This window comes from Gorilla gorilla, chromosome 14, assembly GCF_029281585.2.
Source record: "Gorilla gorilla gorilla isolate KB3781 chromosome 14, NHGRI_mGorGor1-v2.1_pri, whole genome shotgun sequence".
NCBI classification, from domain to species: Eukaryota; Metazoa; Chordata; class Mammalia; order Primates; family Hominidae; genus Gorilla; species Gorilla gorilla.
In genome coordinates this window covers 65940392-65966306 of record NC_073238.2, presented here as the reverse complement: position 1 = coordinate 65966306, position 25915 = coordinate 65940392, and the positions used below count along the sequence as shown (strand labels likewise).

Here is a 25915-nt window from a genome sequence, read left to right as displayed (position 1 = left end):
TTTTTAAAAAGTGCCACAAAGTGTCTCTTCTCTGTCAATGTTAATAGAACCCTTTCTTTAAATGATCAGTAGGCAAATTAAGAATTTCCGGATAAAGAACAAACTCTGGAAAAACAAAGCTAGTGGGAGAGGCCCTGTAAATACCTACCTAGTCTTACAAGGGCTGTCTCTAACTCAGCTTGTATTTTAGGCAGCGTCTCCAGTTTTTCAACTAATGTGTTTGAGAAAACTGTTTTCCTCGGACATGCAGGCATGGACTCCTTACTTCAGGTAAGGTGACAGCAGCTTGACAGAGTGCCTTCCCTCCCACGGCATTTGGGACGAGGCTGAAGGAAAGACACAGGCGGGGTTACGGGAAACCCATTCTCTGCGCCATCTGGGCAAGCTGAAGTCAGTTTTTCCGCTTTCACACGAGGTAATGGATTATCATGGGCTCAGGTCCCCTTCAGCTCTGAAACAGGTATTCTATGGCTCTAAGTAAACACGGCAAGAGACAGGTTATTTCTTTGGTAGGATCAGTTGTATTTCCCAGAGAATAAAACGGGCAACAAACCATTTATCGACATGCGAGTCTTCCCCTAGGCCCTATTTGGGGTTGGATAAAGAAAAAGAGGGTTTGCTTCCTTTTTGGCGGGTCCTCCAATGACAGGGCTCCTGGCCCGCTGCGGGTCCAACTCCCACCTCTCGTGGCTCCCCCGAGGCCGAGAGAGGCTCCGTGCGAGGACAGCCCCTCAACCGCACTCCCCAGAGGGAGCGCTGTGACTCGCGGAGGAGATTAGTCCCCGGTCATAAACAACCTCTCACTTCCCCACCCCCGCCCGCGCCCGCTCGCGCCCGCCCGCGCCGGGGCGGCCCTCCGAGGCCCAGGAACCTCCTCCGGCGCCCGCGAGGCCCCGAGTCCTCCTCCGGAGGGCGGCTGCGGGCCTGCCCTCTTCTCCTAACCAGGTGTTTGTCCACTTTACTCAACCCTTCTTACTCGTCCACGCTACGGCCACCTCACAGGGGCAGCTGACGCCAGCCCCTTTCTCCCACCCCTCGACCCCTATCACCTCCAACAGCCAAGGAGAGGCCGGCGGCCCTGACGCGCAGGCTCACAGCCGCGGCCGCCCCGCGCGCGCGGACGCGGCCCCCGCCCCCACCTCGCGGTCCTTCCGCAGTCCGGCCCCGCCCCTTCCCGAAGCCCGCCTCCGGGTCGGCCCGCCCGCCCGCTCGCGCGCACCCGACGCCCCGCCTCTGCGCGTGCTCAGTAACTGTCCCCGGAGCCGGCCTACAAGCTTCCCCCGCCCCTGAGCTGTTTAAATATGCTAATAAGAGGATAGGGCCTGACCAGTAGAACGGCGAGGCGGTGTATCACGTGGCTCGGGGACGTGTCAGGGGCGGAGCCTCCGCAGCCCCTGCCCGAGTTAAAACCGGAGTGTGAGAGAGAAAAGCGCTTCAGTAGCGAGAGGGGCTGAGAAAGTGGTGACACCGCCGGGGTGCGGAGGGAGTCCCTGAAACTTCTCCCAACAGCCCCAGGGCCAATCTCCCCTCAGCCCACTCCCCTCTTCGCCAGCTCCCAGGTCCCCACTCCCTGTACCGGGGGTGGGGTGGGGAGCCAGGCCCGTCTCCCGCCGGGACACACACAGGGGCCGGGAGCGGGGACGGGACCCCCGAGGCGGGGGGGACGAACCGACAGACAGACGGCTGGGCGCCCGCCCCAGCGGGCAGGCAGGCAGGAGGAGGCGGAGGCGGGGGTACGACGGGGAGCACTGGGTCTGGGGAGTTTCCTCTCAACTATCGGGGGAGAAACTCCCCGCAGCCGGAGGAAAGACCCAGACAGTGTTTTCCTCCCGGGGACCGTGCTCCCCCGCCCCGCGTAGCGGCGGTCGCCGCCACCGGCGCCTCCACCTCTACCATCTCCTCTTTCTCCACCACCTCGGGCCCCGGTGTCCCCGGCCAGCACTATGCCCATCTTACTGTTCCTGATAGACACGTCTGCCTCTATGAACCAGCGCAGCCATCTGGGCACCACCTACCTGGACACGGCCAAAGGCGCGGTAGAGACCTTCATGAAGGTACCGACTGACCGAGCCCGGGCGGCGACCCCGGCCCGGCGGCCCGCGGGCGGCAGGGTGGGGGAGGGCGGCCGGGGCGGGGGTGTCGGGGACCTGACTGCGGGAGCTGCCGGGCTCGGGGACCCCCTCCCCCACCGCGCGGGCGGGCGGGCGCTGCGAGCCGGGCTTGGCCGGGGCCCGGGCTCCGGCCCCGGGCGGTGTGTGGGGAGCGATCTGTGTGTGGGGGACGGCGTGGAGGGGTGGCCGCTGCGTGTGCGGTACTGTGGGGGTGGCGGGGCCGCTGGGCGCCCCTTCTCCGCCTCGTAACCTCGCCTCTGTGCTTCCCTGTCGCCCGCCCTGTTCCTCCTCCCGTCCCGCAGCTCCGTGCCCGGGACCCTGCCAGCAGAGGAGACAGGTATATGCTGGTCACTTTCGAAGAGCCGCCGTATGCTATCAAGGTAACAGCCCTCGCCCTCCCCCTTTCCTCCCTTCCCTTCCCTGTTCCTTCCTCGCTCGCCCTCCCCGCCCCCCCATTCACCCTTCATTATGCTCCCCTCCCCCACCCGCTGCGCTCCCAGCCGCTGAGGTCTCTTCCCTGCGGGCTCCCACCCCCTCCCCCGCTCGGCAGCGTCCTAGCGCGGCGCGGAGTCGCGGGGCCACCGCCGTCCCCTCCCGGCCCGGCCCGGCGGCGGCGGCGGCGGCGGCGGCGCTGCTATCAACATGGCCGACATTTCCCCTCCGCGGCGTGAGCGGCAGCAATGAACTGTGGGGGATATTTATTCAAGTTAGCCGGAGTGACAGCCGGGCCCGGCCGCGCACAGCCCCGGTTTGCATTAAAGGGGAATCGGCCCGGCCGGCCCGGAAGCCAGATGCGGGGCTGCCAGGATTGGTCTTGTCAGATTCGTCCTAAGAGGGCCGGTGGGACAGCTGCAGGTTAACTTCCTAAGTCCGGCTCCCATCTGCTTCCACTAGTACCTTCACATACCCAAATTTTGGGTATTAGATTAGGTAGTAAATTTGTCAGTGAAGTTATAAAGTATTAAGGCAGTTAACTACCAAAACCTAGAGAGGAAGCTGGGTTATTCCTGGGCCACCTTTGGAAGAGAGTTTCCTCAGCAGCGGTACAGTATTAACACGTTAACCAAGCCAAACCAACCAAAAGTCAAGCTGCTACTTGCTGAACGTCAGATTATAACGGCTCTGTGTACATGGCTTTAAAAAATGAAAAAAAAAAATCTTACGTTTTTCTTTTCAGGCTGGATGGAAAGAAAACCATGCAACGTTTATGAATGAATTGAAAAACCTTCAGGCTGAAGGACTTACGACTCTTGGCCAATCCCTAAGGACAGCTTTTGATTTATTAAATTTAAATAGATTAGTAACTGGCATAGACAACTATGGGCAGGTAGGTTGAATAATAAGGTGGCAAAATAGTTGATTTTTCATTTTGTGGAAAAACACAGTCCAGTCCAAAAACTACATAACATGAAATGCAAGTATAAAACATTCCAAATTAAAATAGAATATGCACATTGTTCAAAGGCAAAACTCTTACCCTACTATATATATTTTACATCCCTCATTTTTCCCCCTCTAAAATGCATTGGTATTCAGGATTAGAATCTGAATCTTTTGCTATAAAGTTGACATACATTGGTTTTAATCCCTTGAAAGTTCAGTAAAGACCTAAAAGGAAAAGCATCCTACCACACCACACTCATGTTGTATGTGCAACTATTGTAGTGGCTTAGAGACACTAGTTCGTGTTCTTCGTTTCTATATTAGTAAAGATGTTAGAGGAAATTAATCTGTTTGTTGCATCAGGGTTTAATGTGACCATGTTGTATAACTATTCTGAAAGGTAAGAAGTTTTTCAGTGGAGTACCGTCACTGGCTGAGAACATTAAGTTTTCTTTTGAAGCATACACAGTTAACAACTATTGCAGGAAGAACTCTGAATTAAATTTCAGGCCCAGAGTTTTGATTTAAACTCCAAACCCTTGGAAAAAAAGACTGCTGGAAAATATGAAAGAACCCTTCGTTTCTTAACCCCCACAAGTCCTTTTATTGCACTTACTTTCATGTATTTGAGGATGAGAGGAGCTTTAAATCAACAATAATTCACTAAGGAATAATGCAAGGTGATCCATTGTAACATTTTATGATATTATTGCCCTGGAAATAAAAGATACTGAACAATGTATAATGTTACATGTAACAAAGGAATATTATTTCCAAGGAGCTCAGTTCTTATGTTGTAGTGAAAAGCACTATTCCTATAATTATATATTGGGTATATGTTGTATTCTTTTCCCAAGTCCCACAGTCCCTAGTTTTGTGAGTTTCGTACATTTCAGGGAAATTCTTTCTGTGACTACAACTTTTATTTGCTTCCTATTGAAGGAAATGGACTTGTTTCTGTTTTAGGAAATTTTAAGCTTCTTAGGGATAACTTCAGTGCTTAAGTGTCTTTGGAAATAGCTGAATTTAGTTCTATAACATTTAAAATGTACACTGAAATTCAGAGTGAGCTTACCAAATTGAACTTCCATCCTTTAATTAGGTAAATATGTACTTTCTTACCACATTAATACTTTTATGTTTTTCCCATCTCTGCTGCTTTTATTTTGCAACTTTTAATAATTTAGGTAGATTTGCAATGAACTTTTTGGTTTGTTTCTGTAAAATAGTAGTGGATTTCCTTCTCTTTTATATTCCTTTGTGATATGTAGTGCAACACAGTCTTACTGCTTAAGGTTTTCATCCTTACCTCTTTGAGTTCAAAGAGATATTTAAAACTTGCCATTATTTGGTTACCTTTATTTGGTTGTCATGTTGTTAGTGTATGGCAGAACTATTAGTTTCCTCTTTTTCTGCATCACATTTCATAAGTGGTCAAGGCATTTGGACATATTCACCTCCTATTACCTATTAAAAATACTTCTTAAAGATTGCTTCCTTCGAAAAACTGCTTGTCATGGAGAGGCTGAGGACATTTGTAATTTAAACCTGTATTTTCCTTTTCCCAGTTGATATCTGCCCCCAGAGAACACTTTAGTTCTTGTCTATAAGGCTTACCAAAAGTTTGCGGGAAAGGTGGTCCTGTGCTGTTACCACTTTGACCAAGAGAAGAACCTGGAGATTGGGATGTTTTTGCATGTCAGGATTTATTAATTCAATAACAGGGAGGGATGATGCTTCTCACTTATTTTGATGAATCAGCAAAGATTGCAAAGCATAATATTAATGCTTATGTCTTGAATTGGCACATTAAAAATGACACTAGCATTAAAATAAGCCACTGTTTTCAAATGAAAATGATAATATGAGTAAAGAGTATTGAATTGGAAGAAAACATTCTTCCAGAAGATTTTTTTCATCATAAAACTATCTGATTTAAACATTTCATGATTTCTATTCACAACAAGGATAAATGATTAGGAATTTTGGATGTCTCAAATATTTAATACTGGATATTGTTCATGTGTTTTCTTCTTTGTAAAAGTACTTTGTATCTGCCTGTTTGCTGTGGAATACTTTTATTTTGTAACTTCAATGTCTTTACATAAGTATTTCCCCTTTCCTGCTCTATACTAGGATCTGTGGCGTTCACAGTACTAAATACTTGTATGTAACGTTAGTAGTTGAAGGAAATGAGAAAAGGTTAGGTGGAAGATAGAACGTATATATTTTATAGAACATCTAAAAACTTTAATGTTCTGAATTACTTTCTTAAATGTCTGGGTTAATATATATATTTGTATATTTATGTAGATATCCACCATTCTCCCACATATATGCACATATATGATTTTTCATAACTAATTACAAGACTATTAAATCTATATTGCATTTGTTAACTTAGTTAACATACCTACAAATAAAACATCTTTGAATTATTAGCTAGGATGCTATCAGAATTTGCAGGGCATTAGTAAGGTTAAAGTAGCTGAGAAAAAAGAATGGTTCTTAGTGAATGTTTTCCTCAAGCACTTTGGATATCCCACTAAAAAATTCCATGCCTACAGACATTGTTATAAATATTTAATTTTGATAATCAGTACCATTTACTGATATTTCTACAGTAATGGAGCAATGTATAGCCTTCAGTCAATCTTTTCCTTTATAGCAGTACTTTATTAAGTTGCATATCATTGCAGATAAATTTGATACACAAGTTTTTCACATGTGTTCAACAGAGTTTCAAATAATGCTGATCCTTTGAGACCTGCTGAAAGTCTGAAGCAGCCTTAATATCTAAAATTAGGAAATGTATAAAATGTGAGAGGTCTGATTAAAGTTTTATATGTAGATGAGTTAATTTTCTTATTAACTTATTCTCATCCTGTTTTCCATCTATATATATATATATATTTTTTTTTTGAGACAGAGTTTCTCTCTTGTTGCCGAGACTGGAGTGCAGTGGCGCGATCTCGGCTCACCGCAGCCGCCTCCTCCTGGGTTCAAGCCATTCTCATGCTTCAGCCTCCTGAGCAGCTGGGATTACAGGCTTGAGCCACCATGCCTGGTTAATTTTGTATTTTTAGTAGAGCCTGGGTTTCTCTATGTTGGTCAGGCTGGTCTCGAACTCCTGAACTCAGGTGATCTGCCCACCTTGGCCTCCCAAAGTGCTAGGATTACAGGCGTGAGCCACAGCACCCGGCCCGATATTTTCAACATTGTCTTTTTTCTTTTTTTTCAGTAAATTATGTTAGTTAAGATTAGCCAATATATCTTTACTCTGGCCTGCAAGTCCATTTTTGTTACTGACCTGATTCCACACCCCTGCTACCTGAAGTATATTAGTACTGATTAAATTGTTCCAGGAGTTAGAATGGCACCTTTCCTACTATGTGCCCTTGGTGAAGACAATCCTTGACAGATATCTTAAAAGGAGATAAAATATGTGCTTAATTTTTTGAGGATTTTCTATGGTGAATGTTTACCTCATTGAAAAATGGTGGCTTTCGTACAATATCAAATTTAATGATTCTCAGGGAAAAGAATTTTAACCAATTTTGTTTTTGAGCATAAAGGTCTATTTTGTAAACTTAGGAGATAATACAGTTATAGTTCTAATACTACTTTTTTTTCCCTTTACCTAAATAGTACCCATTTAATAGGTGGTGTGAAATACAGGCTTCTTTTTGAAGGCTGGCAGGTGAAGTAGTGAGAACTCCATTTCCATTTGGGTGCTTGGTTTCTCTTAGATTATCGACAAATGTATGAATAAGAGTTTGATATTTATTAAGCTATAGACATCTTTTCAAATGAGAGTAAGTTAATTACTGTACCTGAAATACTGCTGTGTTGAATATAAACTGGAAACACAATGATGAATAGTATTTTGTAAATTTTTTAATTCCTTTAATTAAAAATTTTTTTTAAATTGTGGTAAGAAACACCTAACAAAATTTACCATCTTAACCATCTTTAAGTGTGCAGTTCAGTAGTGTTGTTAAGTATATTCATATTGCTGTGCAACCAATATCCAGAACTTTTTTATCTTGCAAAATTGAAACTCTTATGTCAAGTAACTCCCAGTCCCTGGAAACCTCTATTCTACTTTCTGTTTTTATGAATTTGTCTACTCTGGATATCACAGTTAAGTGAAATCATACAGTATTTGCCTTTTTAGATGGGCTCATTTCACTTAGCATAATGTTCTCAACATTCATTTATGTTTTAGCATGTCAGGATTTTTTCATCCTTTTTAAGGCTGAATAATACTCTATTGTATGTACCACATTTTGCTTATCCACATATCCATTGATAGTCACTTGGGTTGCTTCCACTTCTTGGCTGTTGTGAATAATGCTGCAATGAACATGGTTGTGTAAGTAACTTTTTGAGATCCTGCTTCCAGTTCTTTTGGATATATACCCTGAAATGAAATGACTGGATCATATTGTAATTCCATTTTAAATTTTTTGAGGAAGTACCATACTGTTTTTCGTAACAGTTGTACCATTTTACATTCCTACCAACAGTGCACAAGGGTTACACTTTCTTTATATCTTCACTAACACAATTTTCTGTTTTACTTTGACATTAGCCATCCTATTGGGTGTGAGGTCGTATCTCATTGTGGTTTTTATTTACATTTCCCTAATAATTATTTATGTTAAGCATCAACATACGCTTGTTGGCCATTTGTACACTGTCTTTGGAGAAATGTTCATTCAAGTCCTTTGCCCGTTTTAAAATTGTTTTTTGTTGTTGAGCTTTAGTATTTCTTTATATTTTCTGGATATTAATCCCTTATCAGATAAATGATTTGCAAATATTTTCTCTCATTATGTAGTTTGCTTTTACACTGTTGTTTCTTCAATGCACAAAATTTTTAATTTTTATATGGTCCAATTTACATATTTTTACTTTTATTGCCTGTGCCTTTGGTGTCATCCACAAAATCATTGCTAAATCCAATGTCACTGAAGCTTTTCTCCTGTGTTTTCTTTTAAGAGTTTTATAGCTTTAGATCTTCTGTTTAGGTCTTTAATCTATTTTGAATTAATTTTTGTATATGGTATAAGATAAGAGTCCAACTTCACTGTTTTGCATGTGGATATCCAGTTTCTCCACCACCATGTTGAAGAGACTTGCCCTTTCCCCTTTGAATGGTCTCTGCAAATCCCTGAACTTTTGAGCCTCAATAATTTTTATTGGTGGAGAGGGCACTCTCCTGTCAAACTTGCTTAAATGTTTTTTCCCCATCTTTATTGTGTAAAAGAAGAGCAGTGGCTAGAAATGTGAGAATTGGAATCCCAATCTTGGCCTCGCCATTGAATTATTATGTAACATTGAGCATTCACATTACTGTTTTGAGCCTCTGCTACTTCTTATTCCAAGTTGGCAATAATGAAGCCATTGTACCTTTAATATAGAATTGATGAGAGGTTTAAATGGGATGATATATTTAAAATGTACTTAGGATGTGCTCACTAGACAAAAGCATCCTTTTCCTCCAAAAGATTAGTATGTTTACCTCTAGTTTTCTATTTTTTCAGCTTTAAATTTGAAATTAAAATTATAAAAATCTTTAAAGCTGATTATTACATGCTTTAAACATCTATTAGTATCACAAAGTATATGTTTTTCCTTGGGCTTTGTATTGTATCCCAGAAAAGCAGGTGTGAAAGAAAAGTAATATAACTTGGCCAAAGTTGTCTCAGTGGCATTTAATAAGCATAGGATGATGTTTTTAAAGAAGTGTTAAAACAATTTAAATAATTTAGCAGGTAAGTCAGAAAGTCATTCTTTTGCAAGAATACTTATGTGAAAAAAGCACATGCTTTAGGATTCTTTCAAATAGGGAGCTCCCCCTAGTGCGTTTTAGATGAGATTTACACAAGTTTGATTTGCAGGGAACCTTTTAGGAGCACATATGTTGGGTAAATCAAGGGATAGTTTAATAAGATTTAACTGAGCTCAAAGTAGTACAAAATGGATATGATTTATTTCCTATAGAGCATTAATTTAATGGTGGCATAATTTATATGAGAAGGAATATCCCCAAACCCAGATTTTATTTTCTTTTAAAACATTTGCAAAATATTTCTTCAGAATTTTATACTCTAAAACTGTTTTCTAAAAGAAAAAATTCTCCAGTCATGATCTGAAAAAAAAAAAATGAAAAATGAAAAACACTATCCTAAGGATGTTATTGCATTCTTTTTTTGGGGGGGATAGAGTTTCACTCTTGTTGCCCAGGCTGGAGTGCAATGGCATGATCTTGGCTCACTGCAACCTCTGCCTCCCGGGTTCAAGCCATTCTCCTGCTTCAGCCTCCTGAGTAGCTGGGATTACAGGCTCCCGCCACCACCCCCGGCTAATTTTTGTATTTTTGGTAGAGACGAGGTTTCGCCATGTTGGCCAGGCTGGTCTGAAACTCCTGACCTCAGGTGATCCGCCCACCTCGGCCTCCCAAAGTGCTGGGATTTACAGGCGTGAGCCACCGCTCCTGACCATTATTGCATTCTTAATTAGAAATTGTTCAAAACAAATCTTAAATACAAAAGTCAAAAATAGGCCGGGTGCCATGGCTCACACCTGTAATCTCAACACTTTGGGAGGCTAAAGCAGGTGGATTACTTGAGGTCAGGAGTTTGAGACCAGCCTAGACAATGTGGTGAAACCCCATCTCTACTTTAAAAAAAAAAAAAAAAAAAAAAAATGGCTGGGGGGTGGTGGCATGTGCCTGTAGTCCTAGCTACTCAGGACTCCTGAGTCCTGGTTGGAGGATTGCTTGAACCCCGGAGGTGGAGGTTGCAGTGAGCTGAGATGGTGCCACTGCACTCCAACTTGGGCAATAGGCTGTCTCAAAAAACCAAATAATATATTCTACTTTAAAGAGCATTTTACTTTCTTTCGATACAGGAGAATATCGATAATTATGTATTAAATTATATACAGCTGGAAATTAAAAGATCAGGAACAAATCTAATATTTGACATCATTGGACTTATTTGTGTATTTTGAATTAAGGTCATTTGTGGTCAAAATTAGTTAAAAGGATTGTTTAGTCATGTTCATGTCATAGATTTCTCCAAAGAGATTATATAATATTTTATAGTTTGAAATGTTTCTCAAATATATAAAATGATTTTTGGCCATAATAACCTTGACTCAGATTTATACTCTACAATTAAATTAGTCTTGGTGGACTTTTCTTGTTTTTTGGGGCTTTTTAATTTTAAAAATGTTTAGATACAAAGTCTCTCTGTGTTACCCAGGCTGGTCTTGAACTCCTGCTCAAGCAGTCTTTCCACCACAGCCATCGGAGTAGCTGGGACTGCAGGTTCTTGCCATTGTACTCAGCTTAAAAAAGTAATTTCCTTATATAAACTTTATTTTTGTTTAGTCTTACTATTAGTCTATAAAAGTTTACCATGGTTGCCAGACTTTAAACAAAATACTAAATTTTTTAAAAGTTTTGTTTTGGTTTGTATTTTCTGATCTCTAACATTTTTATTGAGGTGTAACTTAAATAAACAAATCTGAAGTGTGAAGCTTAGTGAATTTTAAAATATACACTCTTAAAAAAATTGAACATTTGCATTTACTGACAGAAGTTTTCATTAAACTTTCTGTGTTTTATTATTATTTTCATAGGGCTTTAGAATGGAAGTGATTTTAGAAGTTTACTCAATTTTCCTCATTTTGTAGGTGAAGAAAAGGCCTAGAAAGGTTCAGAGGCTTAATTTCTTCACATTTATGAAATATTTTTAAAAACTGTAATTGATGATAGAACAGTTATGCAGATTTTATTAAGGATTTGTATATTATTTAATAACATTTTATTTAAATGTATAAGCAGTGGATCTGAGTTGCTTTCTTCAGTTTTGTCTATAGTTCTGTAATGCAGTATGATTTCTTTCAGTTCTTGTTTGAAAGCTAAGCTTTTCATTTTGTCTCTGTTACATTTAGTCTTTCTCGTAACATTCTATCTAAGTACTGTTTGTTACAAAATTAGCTTTAGTTGGATTCCTTCCTCCCTTTGTTTGGCAGAAAGTAAATGAATTTAGGGCAGCGGTCCCCAGCCTTTTTGGCACCAGGCTGGTTTTGTGGAAGACAGTTTTTCCATGGATTGGTAGAGGTGGTTGGGATGGTTTCAGATGAAACTTTTCCACCTCAGGTCATCAGGCGTTAGAGTCTCATAGGAGCACATAACATAGACCCCTTGCATGCACAGTTCACAACAGGGTTCGTGCTCCTATGAGAATCTAATGCTGCTGCTGATCTAACAGGAGACGGAGCCCCAACGGTAATGCTCACTTGCCCACTGCTCACCTTCTGCTGTGCTGCCCATTCCTGATGGGGTCCAGGGGTTGGGGACCCCGATCTAGGGGATAAACCAGGAAAGACTTCTTAGAGGTAGTAGCATCTGAAGAATAGAAGTTTACTGAGAACCCAGAACCCTTGCAGGTTAGGGGGCAATGCAGAGTGAAGATCATGATCAATGGCCAGATGCGGTGGTTCATGCCTAGTAATCCCAGCACTTTGGGAGGCTGAGGTGGGTGGATCACCTGAGGTCAGATGTTCGAGACCAGCCTGGCCAACATGGTGAAACTAAAAATACAAAAATTAGCTGGGCATGGTGGCGGGCGCCTGTAATCCCAGCTACAGGCACCCTCAGGAAGCTGAGGCAGGAAAATCGCTTGAACCCGGGAGGCGAAGGTTGCAGTGAGCTGAGATTGCGCCATTGCACTCCAGCCTGGGCGACAAGAACGAAACTCCATCTCAAAAAAAAAAAAAAAAAAAAATCATGGTCAAAAACATAGGAGAGGCTGTCCCTGTGGCTCACACCTGTAATCCCAGCACTTTGGGAGGTTGAGGAGGGAGGATCACTAGAGGCCAGGAGTTCAAGACCAGCCTGGCCAACCTGGTGAAACCCCATCTCTGCCAAAAACACAAATATTAGCCAGGCATGGTGGTGCACGCCTGCAATCCCAGCTACTCAGGTGGCTGAGGCAGGAGAGTCACTTGAACCTAGGAGGTGGAGGTTGCTGTGAGCCAAGATTGTGCGACTGCACTCCAGCCTGGGTGACAGAGTGGGACTCTGTCTCAAAAAAAAAAAAAGGCCGGAGGTGGGGAGGCCTGGGGACGTATGGGATAGTTGACAGGATTTTATACTGTAATTACTTTAAGGCCTAGATTCTAATAACATACATAAGTATTTAATGGCACTTTTTGGTTTTGTGCTTCATAGTTTAAGTTTCTGATGTGTAGCTAGTTAATATAGAGCTATTAACCTTGTTCATTAGTCGATTTTTCCAATGTAGTATGCCAACCAGTGTTAGGGTTACATTTATAACTTTTTGCCTGGAGAGTTGATGAGTTAACTACCATGTTTTCATTTAACTTAAGGTAGTTTTGAAAATTTCTAAGCATTATATCTTAAGATTCAGAAAGATAAGACCAGATCCACTTATGAATTTCCATTCCACTCGTGACCTGACAAGTCATATAACCTCTCAGCCTCACTTTCCCCATTAGACAAATAGAATGAAAAGACCTATCTTGCAGAACTGTGATAAAGATTAAGGAATGTACAACATAATTTATTATTGTAACACAACCTATTAATCATTTTTATGTATTTTCTCTTATTTGAATTTTAAAAATTGAAAAATGGGGTACTAGAGGTTTTTTAAATCTTGCTTTTTTCAGAACAAGCAGCATGGTGGTATGGAAAGAACTGCTATGTTAGAACTGGCTGTGCCTGTTATAATATAGCAGTTCTGTCACTCACTAGCTTATATTGTATTGAAAAGTCCCTTAATCTCTCTGAGCATCAAGTTTCTCATCCATAGAATTGTGATTATACCAATGCTTAAATTTTGTGAGGATTGGAAGTAATATTTGTTAATCATCTAGCAAAAGTGCCTGCCTGGCACATGGTAGGGGCTCATTTATGATGATGATCATCATCTTCAGTATTACGGTAAACACTTAACAGGATAAAAGCTTTTTCGTCTGAAACCTTTGACAAAAACAGAATTAAGGTTGTTCCATAACCTATCATACAGTTATGTATCGCTTAACAATGGAGATAGGTTCTGAGAACTGCACCATTAGGCAGATCTGTTGTGGGAACATCATAGAGTATACCTACAGAAACCTAGATGGGATAGATGACTATACCCCTAGGCTATATGGTATATGACCCATTGCTCCTAGGCTATACATCTACCTGTATTGCGTGTAACTGTACTGATTGCTGTAGGCAGTTTTAACACTTACAAGCATTCATGTGTCTAAACAGATATAAACATTGACAAATACAGCAGAAATATGGTATGAAAGATAAAAAATGGTATACCTAGATAGGGCACTTACCAGGAATGTAGCTTGAGGACTGGCAGTTGCTCTGGGTGGGTGAGCGAGTTCGTGGTGAGTGAAGTGAAGGCCTGGGACAGTACACTGCTGTAGACTTTATAAACTGTACACTTAGGCTACACTAAATTTATTAAAAAATTTTCTCTCTCCAATAATAAATTAATCTTAGCTTACTGTAACTTTATAAACTTCTAAAGTTTTAAAACTTAACTTTTTTTAGTAAGATTTAAGATACAAACATAGCTGTATAAAATATTTATATCCTTATTCTGTAAGCTTTTTTCTATTTTTAAAATTTTTATTTTTAAAAAAACTTTTTTTTTTTTTTTTTTTGAGACAGAGTCTCTCTGTGTCGCCCAGGCTGGAGTGCAGTGGCTCGATCTCTGCTTACTGCAAGCTCTGCCTCCTGGGTTCACGCCATTCTCCCGCCTCAGCCTCCTGAGTATCTGGGACTACTGCCACCACACCCGGCTAATTTTGGTGTTTTTTTTTGGTATTTTTAGTAGAGACGGGGTTTCACCGTCTTAGCCATCATGATCTCCTGACCTCCTGATCTCCTGACCTCATGATCCGCCCGCCTCGGCCTCCCAAAGTGCTGGGATTACAGACGTTAGCCACCGCACCCAACCTTTGTTAAAAACTAAGATTTACACTCATTTTTCTAGGCCCACACAGGGTCAGGATCATTAAGATGTCAGGAGGTGATAGGAATTTTTCAGCTGTATTATAATCCTACAGGACCACTGTCATGTATATGGTGGTCTGTCACTGGCCAAAACATTATGTGGTGTCTTACTGTACATCCATCATGAGAAGCCATAAGTAGCTATCCAGTTTTTCTAGCTAAAGTAATTTTCAAAGCAAGAAAGGTTTTAAACTTCTTTGAGAAAATTTAGAGTTTATTTCTAGGACTTTGTATATTTTAGAATTCACGTTGGTGATGGTTGGGATGGGGGTTTAGGGGAGGCGCTCTCCTCCAGAAGAAAAGTCAAGTGTAAAATATATAATTCCTTTTATTTGTCGTGTAGATTTGTGTAGGAAAAGACATAATAGGATAGGCCTAGGAAGAATTTTTTTATATGAAGATTTTTTTTTGAAGGACATATATAATTTTAAATTGATTATTGGTATATGGAGAGAGAGAATTGTACATGAAAAGTACTATAACTTAAAAAATCTTACAGTTAGGATTAGTTGTAACCAAAGGACAAATTTATGTCAGTCTAGTGATTAGTCCTATCAAAAATTATTCTAGCTTTCATATAACCTGTTTTTATTGCCTGTTTTATCTGTGACATTTTGACATCTTCCTTCTATTAGTTTTGCCCAAATGAGGTGTGGGACTTCTAGTGAAGGTCCTTGGAAGGATTATATTTTCTATAAAACTTTATTATGGACATGATAACAGTTCTGAATATGTGAGAAAAAGTAATTGTATACTATTAGGTGATGCAGTTTGCAGCTAGGAAATGACAGAGTTGATGCTGGTGTGTCAGAGTAAAACTTTCCCTTTGTCTTAAAGTGAGTGAACCTTGTTAGGTACTAGGAAACAACAACAGTCTTTTGGTTATTATGGGGTTTCAACACTGGAAGCATCTAATAACAGAATTATTCTGAAATAATTGAAAACAATCTATTTTAAATAAGGAATTGAAGATAATTGAATATGCAGTGTGAAAGGTCAGGCTGCAAGTGACAGTGGGTGATGTTGGAAGACAATGACAAGGTACAGTGCTTTTGGATTATCAGGAATTAGCAAAATGATGTCTTGGTGTCCTCTGGTAATTTCTGAGTTGTGAACTATCTTGCTTATTTATATACTTTGGCAGGTAATGAAATAATGAATGTATAATTTTGAATTTTGTGTAATCACATTTCTTAAACCAATAAGTTAGAAAGGAAAACCAAGAGATTGCATCCACAAGATCAGGCCTAAATAGTTAGTAGAAAGAATAGAAGGTCTTTATTTTAAATTTTATTTTTAATTCAGAATGGGCAGTGTCTAATCACAAATGAGATTATAGTGAATGTAAATCTTAATGTAACAAGGGATTATCTTGCCATGTTCTTAAAGTTTCCATTTTAATGAGCTATAGTAACATTCTAAAACATGTAGCAATCTGTGCAGTCATCCATATGTGACATCTGCTTCTTCATGAAGTGCATTTCTAAGGTAAAACTATTGGTGGATTTGTATGTATAGTTAGGAAGGCTTATAAAACTTTTTTTTTTTAATGATAGGCACAAGTATTATGTAGTTAGATTTTTTTTGTTTCCGGAAAATGTTATCTACTTTGAAAATTTTAAATCTATAAACACTTGGGAAGGTGTTTAGCACAAGCATCAATAAATGTTTCAATCAGAATCTAGCAAGAAAGGATTCTTAGAAACTTTTACTCCTGTACATGTACTGTGTAATGGATTTAGAGAAATTTGTTTCCTCCTAAAAAATCTTAGCAATGTTGGGTTAGTACCATTTCTTTCCTTGAAAACAAAAAATCCACATTTTTTACGAACCAGGGCCCCTTAAAACTAATCTCACATTATGTCTTTTTTTAAATTATTATTGTTTTTGAGACACAGTCTTGTTCTATCGCCCAGGCTAGAGGGCAGTGGCATGATCTTGGCTTACTGTAATCTCTGCCTCCCAGGTTCAAACAATTCTTGTGCCTCAGCCTTCCCAGTAGCTGGGATTACAGGCAAGTGCCACCACACCTGACTAATTTTTGTATTTTTAGTAGAGACAGTGTTTCAACATGTTGGCCAGGCTGGTCTGGAACTCCTGACCTCAAGTGATCCTTCTGCCTCGGCCTCCCAACGTGTTGGATTACAGGTGTGAGCCATCACGCCCAGCCTCACATTATGCCTTACCCAATTATTTTCAGATTGGCCTTCAGCCATAGCATATGGGAAACAATATACTGTCAGAGTTTTCCAAGTGCTTTTCATGAATTTTTTTTTCCCTTTTTAAAATTTAATGCTTTATTGCTAACTTTCCTGATCTGAAACATTTATTAGGCAGTTCTTCATTTTCAGTTGTAGGCTTTAAGATATTTATGTAGAAGGCTGTCATAGAATGCCATCTTCTTTTGTAGGACAGTTGTGTGTGTGAATTGATTTTTTTTTTTTTTTTGAGACCATATTTGTAGTGTGATGTGTAGAAGGAAGTAACCAGAATGGTTTTATCTGCTTCTTTGCCCTACATTCAAGGTCTGCTTGTGATAGTATTTAAAATTGAGTTCAGTGCTGAGTTCAAGATGGGATTTAACCAGACTTTTACAGAGGTAGCATCTGTAGATTTTGTAGCAGTCTACTCAAGGAGGTGATTAATCTTGAGAGACTAGACAGATTTCTTTTAGGTCAAATTAAATTTGACCATTATTGCTGTATAACTCCATTCACCTATCTTTGAAAATATGTTTACATCCTGGTTTTTATTTATACGTTTATTTTTAAAAAACATATTTCTAACATGTTTTTTATTACATGCTTCACTAGAATAAAATTTTCCCAAGTTATTATTACCCAGTTCATCCTGAAATCTTAGCCTCAGGCAGTCCTCCCACCTCGGCCTCCTAAAGTGCTAGGATTACAAGTGTGAGCCACCGTGCCTGGCCCCAGTCCATCTAATGTATGTATTAGATTCTTAGAATATTACTATTTATTAAGTAAAGTTATATTTCTGATAGCTTAATTACTCCTTATATGACAGCATAAACACTATTTGCCTGGCACTACTTTTTAGGCATTCCCCAGACCAGTTTGTTAATTTCATTCAAACTTCAGATTCCAGTTCAAGTATAAAACTTAAATTCTGCCAAATTATTAATATTTCAGATATATTGAGTTTATATTATCGTCTTTTGTAGTTATACTTAGTCCTATCAATTATTGAATTTCCCTAATGTTATTTTTTTTTTTTTTACAAAGTCAAACTTTAGTGATTCTGCAGTTCTTATGGTGACTTACGATTTCTTACATTATTACTCTTCAGTCTGTTATTAAATCAAATTCCAGGATGGAGTTCCTTAGTCGTTGCATTAAAACAGATATATGGAATTCCCCCCGCTTTTGCTTAAGTCATAGTATTCCATCTGTTTTTAATGCTGTTGTATTTTCAACATCAGGAATTATGTGGTTGAATAAAGGAATTGTATCGGAACACAATCGTGTAACGGAGTTACTTGAAACTAAAAATATATTTCTTATACTGTGGAATTCTAACATGTTTTCTGTAGCTGTAGACCTTAATGTATTCTGTTACCAGATTTTTATATACTAGCAGATTTTATTTTAGAATACCAAACACATTTTTAATTTTGAAGAGTATTTGTTTTGAACATATAATAAATGCACATGGTTAAAAAAAAGTTGAAGTATTATAAAAAGTTACCCAATTGTTTACTTCCTTTCTATGGAGGCAACCATGGCTAATCAGTTTCTAACGTATCCTTCAGAGATCTTTTTTATGTGGTCAAAGGTTTTACAAGGGTTAATGTCTTAAGATGAATATTTTAGAGTTCTACATCAAAAGACTCATTTATACTACACTACTTGAGATTTTAACAATAAAAATAATAATCTTACTGAAATCTAAAACAAACGTGAAATTTGTAATTCTGGCCTTGGAATATTGATTTAAATGTAAGCCTGTTAGGCCTTTATTGACTTAAGTAATTCTGTTTTGTTTGTAATATGTTATTACCCAGTTTGTGTATTTATCCCCATAATTTAATGAACCTCCTCCACCTTTAAAAAAATTAACAGTATTAATGACAATGAATTATTGACTTGACAAACATGATTAGCACATCAGAAGATTTTATGACCCGTTTAAGGGTAAGGTAGCATTCCTATGCCCCTCCTCCACTACATTTTCAGTTTCTTAGGTAAGTGAAAATAATTGTTTTCCTGAGATCAGGTTAGTTTATATTTGGAGGAAATTACCTTTTTTTAATATTTTCAAAATTTTTTTTCAAAATTTGTTGTAACATTTCAAAAGCATTTTCTTTCAAAAATAACATAGGTTATAATAGATAATATCTGTTTACATTAATTCTTTAAATTTTCTTATTATTGAGATTTTATGCTTTAACTGAGTAATTTAACACCATGGTAATTGGTTGTTGAGAGAACTATAATAGGAAATTTTAAGTGAACTAAAAGGTTTTGCTTTATATTATCTTGTGGCAGAACTCTTACTTGAGGTTTTTGACCAAAATTAAAATGAAAAATTTTTAATGACAGAAAGATTGACACCTGTTAGTAAGTAGCTCTAGAGCTAGAACATTATATTTTGCATTATATTTTCTAGTGATATGTTTGGACTTCTTTATGACAGGAACCACTGCTCTGAGAGTAAAACGTGAATTTATTCTGCTAATAGCAAAAGTAAACTTTTAGTCCCTCTACTGGCTGTCTTTGTTGTAGCAGAGCTTAGTTTTTTTTTTTGTTTTAAATATATCATTATAATTATGATAAAGGCTACTTATAACTTTATGGCCAAGGTGAATATTGACAGAAATTCTAAAGGATTGTCTCCCAACTGAGTGACTTTATAAACATACTTAGGAATAACAATGTAAAATAATTGCTCTTAAATATAAGGGTTTGGGAATTATTAAATTGCATAGGCTTGACACCAGATAGTGAATAACATTATATTGCAGTAATTAAGTTGTAACTCTCATTTAGACTTTGGAGGTGTTAAAACTTAATTTTTTTGTGAAACATGACAAAAAACAATACTGGCAGACAACTAAAACTTTTTTAATTTGCTGGGTAAACAATGTTGACAGAGAAAGATGACATTATGCAGCAAGAAACAGTGCGAAACAGTATATAAGAAAACTTTCTTGGAACTGCATGTTCACTTTCTGCTAGTGATGTAGAAATTCATGCTTAAATAAATTTGTTAATGTCAAACATTTATATAATAGAGATGGGAGTACATTTTTCCTGAAGAAATAATAAAACAACCTTGTGTGTATAAATTACATTAACTTAATCATTATTCTAATTTTTGTAGTAACTGATTATTGCTTTTCTTAGTGTGATTCTTGACTAAGCTCTTTAATCTTAGAGAGGAAAGAATCTTAGGCATGGCAGGGGATAATTGGTAGGTACAATGAGGATAATAATTATATTTTTCTTTTTTCTTTTCTATGTTTGATCTTTATCTGACTTTTCCAAAATTTAAAGTCACTAAAGAACTTATTATTTTATCTTGTGTTTGTGTATATACTCTCTGAAAGTTGAAGTTATATTGTTTTTAAAAGTAAACATTAGTATATATTGTGTTTTGTTTCAGTGTGTTTGTGTTGGGGGAAGATACACTGATTTTATACATGAAGAAATTAATGGCTAAGTAATTACAGAATCACAGGAATCTACCAAGTAAAGGAATAGTTTTACTATAGTTAATTTTATTGCAGAAAGGATATATTAAAAAGAAAACAATCTGATTATAATACCATTCCTTATTGGGTAAATATGGCACAATCCAGGTTAGTATGGAATTATGTCCAAGAGAATTTAGCAGCTGCCAATAGGACCTCCAGGTGGTGCAGAAAGACCATGTGGATTTTAGAATTAGAATAGCTTAATAAGGTTCTGGCTTTGCCACCATCTAGGCCACCTTGAGTTATATCATTTAATCTCCCTGAATATTTTACCTCACTAAGTTTTTTTAGGGTCAAATGAGATAAGTGCTTTATTGTTATTATCAAGACGATAGCAGTAATGTTATTGTTATTATAGTAATTTCAGGCCCGTTTAAGGGTATCCTCTGTGGAGAGTATTTTGTGTAAGACTAGTCAAGTTTCAACTAAAAGCTTTGTTTTGTTGTCTAAGAAAAAGTAACTTTGGTTTTAGTGTTTGAATTTAGCTTAATTAAATTTAATAACTCAGACTTTCTGTTAAGTTTTAATATATTTTAATTTAATTTTGTAGACATGGGCCTTTAAAAAGTATTACCTTTCGGGTGGATGTCATCATCTATATGAGTCTGCTACATGGTAGATTATTTTTCTTTAATTAGAAGTATGATTAATCTCTTGCCTCTGAAAGATAATTCTAAGTGTGCTTATACAGGAATAAAAGTGAATGGGTGTCAGACTTTTGGTCAGAAAATCTGATTTCTTTTTTTGAGATGGAATCTCACTCTGTCGCCCAGGCTGGAGTGCAGTGGCACGATCTTGACTCACTACAACCTCTGCCTCCTGGGTTCAAGGGATTCTCCTGCTTCGGCCTCCCGAGTAGCTGGGCACTACAGGCATGTGCCACCACACTTGGCTAATTTTTTTATTTTTTCATGGAGACGAGGTTTTTCACAGTGTTTCCTAGACTGGTCTCGCAGTCCTGACATCAAGTGATCCGCATGCCTTGGCCTCCCAGAGTGCTGGGATTACAGGCATGAGCCACCACGCCCAGCCTGATTTTGTTTTATGTTAAAATGTAGAAGTGATATAGAAGACCCTACTACAAATATTTGATCCATGCTGTGGTGGCTTTTAGAGCTTTGCTGATTTGTTTTTGAAAGGCACCAAGTCAACAAAAGTAGTTTAGCTTAAGGGTGGAAGCAAGATAATATAGTTTCGAAGCTATTAGGACCTCTTGGTTTTCTTTATCTCCCTTAGGCAATTTTTGAGCTAAAATACTGGTAGAGACCAAGAGAGAGATTTATTGTTATGTGTACATATGTTTATTATGTATGAGAGTAGAGATTATGTATCATACACTTAATAGTAATCACTCAAATCTTTGAATGGCCAACACGAATGAGTAGATAGTGGACGGCTGAAAGACACAAGAGGGAGATAGTGCTCCTTTTTATACCCTAGTAGCCCAGCAAATTCATGAGTTGTTATGCGTTGAATTTGGGGAGTACACATTTATATTGAGGTAAAGGTAACATACATTTTTTGAATCTTTTTGAAGTTTGAGTAATTCTAAATGGTTCTGTGAACCCAGGCTGATTTGTATTAAGCTATATTCAGTGAGTCAATGAATAAGTTGAAGTGTTTTGTGCCCAGTACCTGCTTAATGGTGTGGAAAGAAATATGACATATTCTTTGCCTTCAACATATTCAAACACATGAAAAAATAGCAAGCAATACAAGATGGTGTGTTTTTTTTAAAATAAATTGTGGTAAACACAACAAAATTTACTGTCTTAACCATTTTTAAGTGTATACTTCTGCAGTGTTAGATATATTCACATTGTGTAAGATGGTGTGTATTCATATTTAAAAATTATTTGAAAAGGTGGGAGGATAGATGTTGTAGGGAAGTGCTATTCAAATTGTGCTCCATGGAACCACTCAAATCCAATTTTAAAGAAACATTTTATTTACCTTCTTATTTATTTAATTTAAAGTGTAAAAACTACCACTATTAGAATATGGAGATGGAAAGATGTGATTACTAAAGGCCATAGTAATCAGGGAAGGCTTCGTGGAAAATGCAGAGATTTAAACTGGGCCTTAAGGAATGAGTGGCAGTTGGGTAGGTTTGAGGAGGGAAGAGGAAAAGCATTCTGCTTTAGGGAAACAATCAAAGCTAAGAGTTGGGAATGAACATTGCCTGAGAAGACCTATATTATTAGAATTTATTATATATTTTGGGGGTGAATGGTATGAGAGACAATATAATGTAATGTAATAATTCCCCAAAATGAGTTCTTTTTAACATGAATATTACAGAGGAAAAGGGAGGGATAAATTAATTCATGTTTTCTCCCTGCAAGACTCCTGTGACATTTTAATGCTGCTATGCATTTAGAATCTTCTAGAGATTATATCTAACATACTTTAAGTTTATTTAACCAAAGGAATCTTTCTCCCCAAGAACCATTTTTTTCTTGGGCACCAATTAGAAAAGTGCACATGTCACTTACAAGTTGAATGATTTGATCAAGACGATCTATTACATGTCCCCCTTCCCACTTTACGATGATTAGGTTATAATCATATAACTAACTGTGAATTCATTCAATAAATATTGCGTATATATTATAATATGTTAGGAATTGAGAGTTGTAAGAGAAAGGTTATAGGACCATAGAATATTATATGTTTATAACTCTTCCACATTCTTGTTGTTCTAAGTATGGTCTGTGGCTATTAGTGTCTTCTAGCTGCCAGTCTTGTTAGAAATGAAGAATCTTAGTCTTCATCCCAGACATAATCAGAAATTGCATTTTAAGATCTCCAAGTGGCTCATATGCACATTAAGAAATTGTCATACACAGTTCTACATTTTATCCAAGAAAGCTTCATTCAATTCGTGGTACCATTAGTGGCAGAGAATTTGATACCTTTGATTTCAAATATAAGGTTTACCCTCTTGAAATTTATATCCTTTGGTCTTAGTTCTGTCAGTCCTTCAAATGGGAGCCATTTATATGTAAAAGGCAAGCTTATGTTTGTCTTAGTCCCTTACAGATGTGTCGCCTAGAACTGATCATTGTGCTAGTAGAGTGGGTTGGCCAGAGATTTGAATGGAAGCTATTGAAGTTATCTCACCTTCTATATAGAGCATTTGAGAACCCATGCTACTCTGTTCCATTGCTTTTGCTACCACTATTTTTGTACTTTTCTCTCCAAGCATTTTCTTTAGGTAACCATTTTTAATTTTAACTTTTCATCTTGTACTGTTGTTAAATTTTTGCTGAATTTAGAGTAGCTCTACTATGTCCATAGAAATAGCTCTTAAAATCTTTCAAATCATTTACCTAGTTATTTACTTAGACATTTCGATTACATGCATACCTTGTGGTAATGTTCACCTACTGTCTTGCCTTCCTTTTTAAGAAAGTTTCTCAGGAAATGTTCTTTTTTTATTGTAACTTGTAATATCTACAAAAATCAAATTATTAGAATTGAACTACTAGGGTCCCTTTCAAGAAATTAAATACTCTTAGTAACATAAATATACTCCCTCTAAAAATGAAAGCAATACACAAATTTATAAAGAAGTGAAAAATCCACCTCTTTCTCTACCTAATCCCTCTTTCTCAGGGTTAATCACTGTTTAGTTTATGTGTCGTTCTATATCTTTTCTTAAAATGTACAAACAGGTACATACTACATGTAAAATGAAACTAGAAAGGGAGATTGTATATATGCTGTTCTGAGAATTGACTTTTTACTTTGTAAGCCAAAGTCTAAACCTTTGTATGATCAATGTGTTTTTTGACTTTAGGGAAGAAACCCTTTTTTCTTGGAGCCAGCAATAATTATCACAATTACTGATGGGAGCAAGTTGACTACCACCAGTGGAGTCCAGGATGAAGTAAGTTGTGCTTATATTACATGGATTATGCAAATGCAGTTGAACAATCCTTTATTTTTGTAGGATACTGAACACATTTAATAGGTTCTCTCGTTGATTATTTGATGCAATTTAGAGTCATCTGTCTCCTATGGCCCATCTTTGTTTGTAGCAGTGTTCTTATTTTCTTGAATAAGAATCTCTTCTGTGAGAAATGTTTGAGCATACCCACACCTCATTTGTACGTGTAATTATGAGTTTATGTGAGGGTGACAGTTTCAGTCTGTGTCATAAATAGTAAAATGAATTCCTTAGTTTTTTTCAGATTTAAAAAAAGGGAAACAGCATTCTAATAATTTCTTCCTATATTTCAGTGGATTGTCGTTGGCAGTCCAACGACTGTGGAAACTCCTTGGCTAGAGTATAGCAAAGCCAAGAAGAGGTGTTAAGACTAGGAAAAGTAAGGTTTTTGGACATTTTTGTTTCCTCTAAGTCAAATGTATTATACATAGATATATATATATATATATATTTTTTTTTTTTTTGAGACAGAGTCTCACTCTGTTGCCCCGGCTAGAGTGCAGTGGCACGATCTTGGCTCACTGCAGCCTCCACCTCCTGGGTTCAAGCGATTCTTGTGCCTCAGCCTCCCGAGTAACTGGGATTACAGGCATGAGCCACCATGTCTGGCTAATATTTGTAATTTTAGTAGAGATGGTGTCTTGCCATGTTGGCCAGGTTGGTCTCGAACTCCTGACCTCAGGATCCACCTGCCTTGGCCTCTCAAAGTGTTGTGATTACAGGTGTGAGCCACTGCACCCAGCTGTATAAAAAATTTATAGCTAACCTTATCTATTCTACAGCAACATTCATTATGCAGAGTTGTGTGTGGTGTGGTATAATGAATATAATAGATTTTTTTAATTTTAAGGTGTTTTTTCTATGGTATTTGAACTGCTCTTTAACATGGGCTGATATAGAAAGGTGATTGTTTTGATGGTGCTTTATTGTTTGCATTTGCTTTAGTATCTTAATTCCCGTGGTATTTATAAGGGTTTAATTAAGCAGGAAAAGTATACATTTTAAGTTCAGTAGCTTTTAGAATTACTTTATTTGTGTGACATTGTGGAATATAAATTGGACATGGAGTCAGGGCATGTGGGTCCTAGTCTTTGTTTATCTACTTTCTAGCAGTAAACTTTGTACCAGTGACCTGACTTCCTAATTTCTATCCTTCTCCATGAAAAAAAGAGAATAACATTTGCCTTACTTCATAGGGTTATTGGAAGTTTGAAATAATGTATATGAAGGTACTTAGTAGGCTGTAAAGAAAAGTATATAGTATTATTCTTTCATGAGGCATTGGAACCACTAAAGAGATGTAATTCTCTGCTCTTATTTGGGGGAAAAGAGCTAAAATTGTTTTATTTGAACAGTTGATAATAAAGGGAATTTAGGATATAATTCATGGAGATAGAGCTGAAAAATTTAGGTAGATTATAATCCATGATTAAATAATTTATAGTCTATATATAATCAGTAGCCTTGGAATGCTCCGTAGCTGAACTTGATGGGCTTTTGGGCTTTCTTAGATTAGTTGACATGTGCAGCCAATTGTGGTCCTGCTACTTTCAGAAACAGGTAGATGTGGATTATATAAAAAGCAAGCAATAAAAATTCATTTTAGCCGGGCTTGGTGGCTCATGCCTGTAATCTCAGCACTTTGGGAGGCTGAGGCGGGCAGACATGAGATCAGGAGTTCAAGACCA

At 38.2% G+C, this 25915-nt stretch overlaps 2 protein-coding genes across 8 annotated transcripts in view; one reads left to right on the top strand and one right to left on the bottom strand.

Moving 5' to 3' along the window:
* The window catches only part of WDFY2 (WD repeat and FYVE domain containing 2), a 314549-nt gene extending 312430 nt beyond the window's left edge, over positions 1 to 2119 (bottom strand). The window contains exons 1-2 of one of the 4 annotated variants that reach the window (XM_063697623.1): positions 2016 to 2117; positions 149 to 326 (exon numbers count right to left, since the gene is read on the bottom strand). Coding sequence is in view for 1 of the 4 variants with exons in the window: in XM_063697620.1 (XP_063553690.1) it covers positions 2016 to 2050 (35 nt within the window). In the remaining 3 variants the exon portion in view is untranslated. Of the gene's footprint in view, positions 1 to 148; positions 327 to 1049; positions 1118 to 2015 lie in introns of those variants that run through there. The other 3 variants (XM_063697621.1, XM_063697620.1, XM_063697622.1) reach the window with 3 other exon arrangements.
* Positions 1426 to 25915, top strand: part of INTS6 (integrator complex subunit 6) — a 106973-nt gene continuing 82483 nt past the window's right edge. For 2 of the 4 annotated variants that reach the window (XM_063697614.1, XM_004054532.5), the window contains exons 1-4: positions 1426 to 2054; positions 2414 to 2491; positions 3289 to 3438; positions 24078 to 24167. In XM_063697614.1, the coding sequence (XP_063553684.1) occupies positions 1944 to 2054; positions 2414 to 2491; positions 3289 to 3438; positions 24078 to 24167 (429 nt within the window). In that variant the 5' untranslated portion in view covers positions 1426 to 1943. Of the gene's footprint in view, positions 2055 to 2361; positions 2492 to 3288; positions 3439 to 24077; positions 24168 to 25915 lie in introns of those variants that run through there. The other 2 variants (XR_010130644.1, XM_055359897.2) reach the window with 2 other exon arrangements.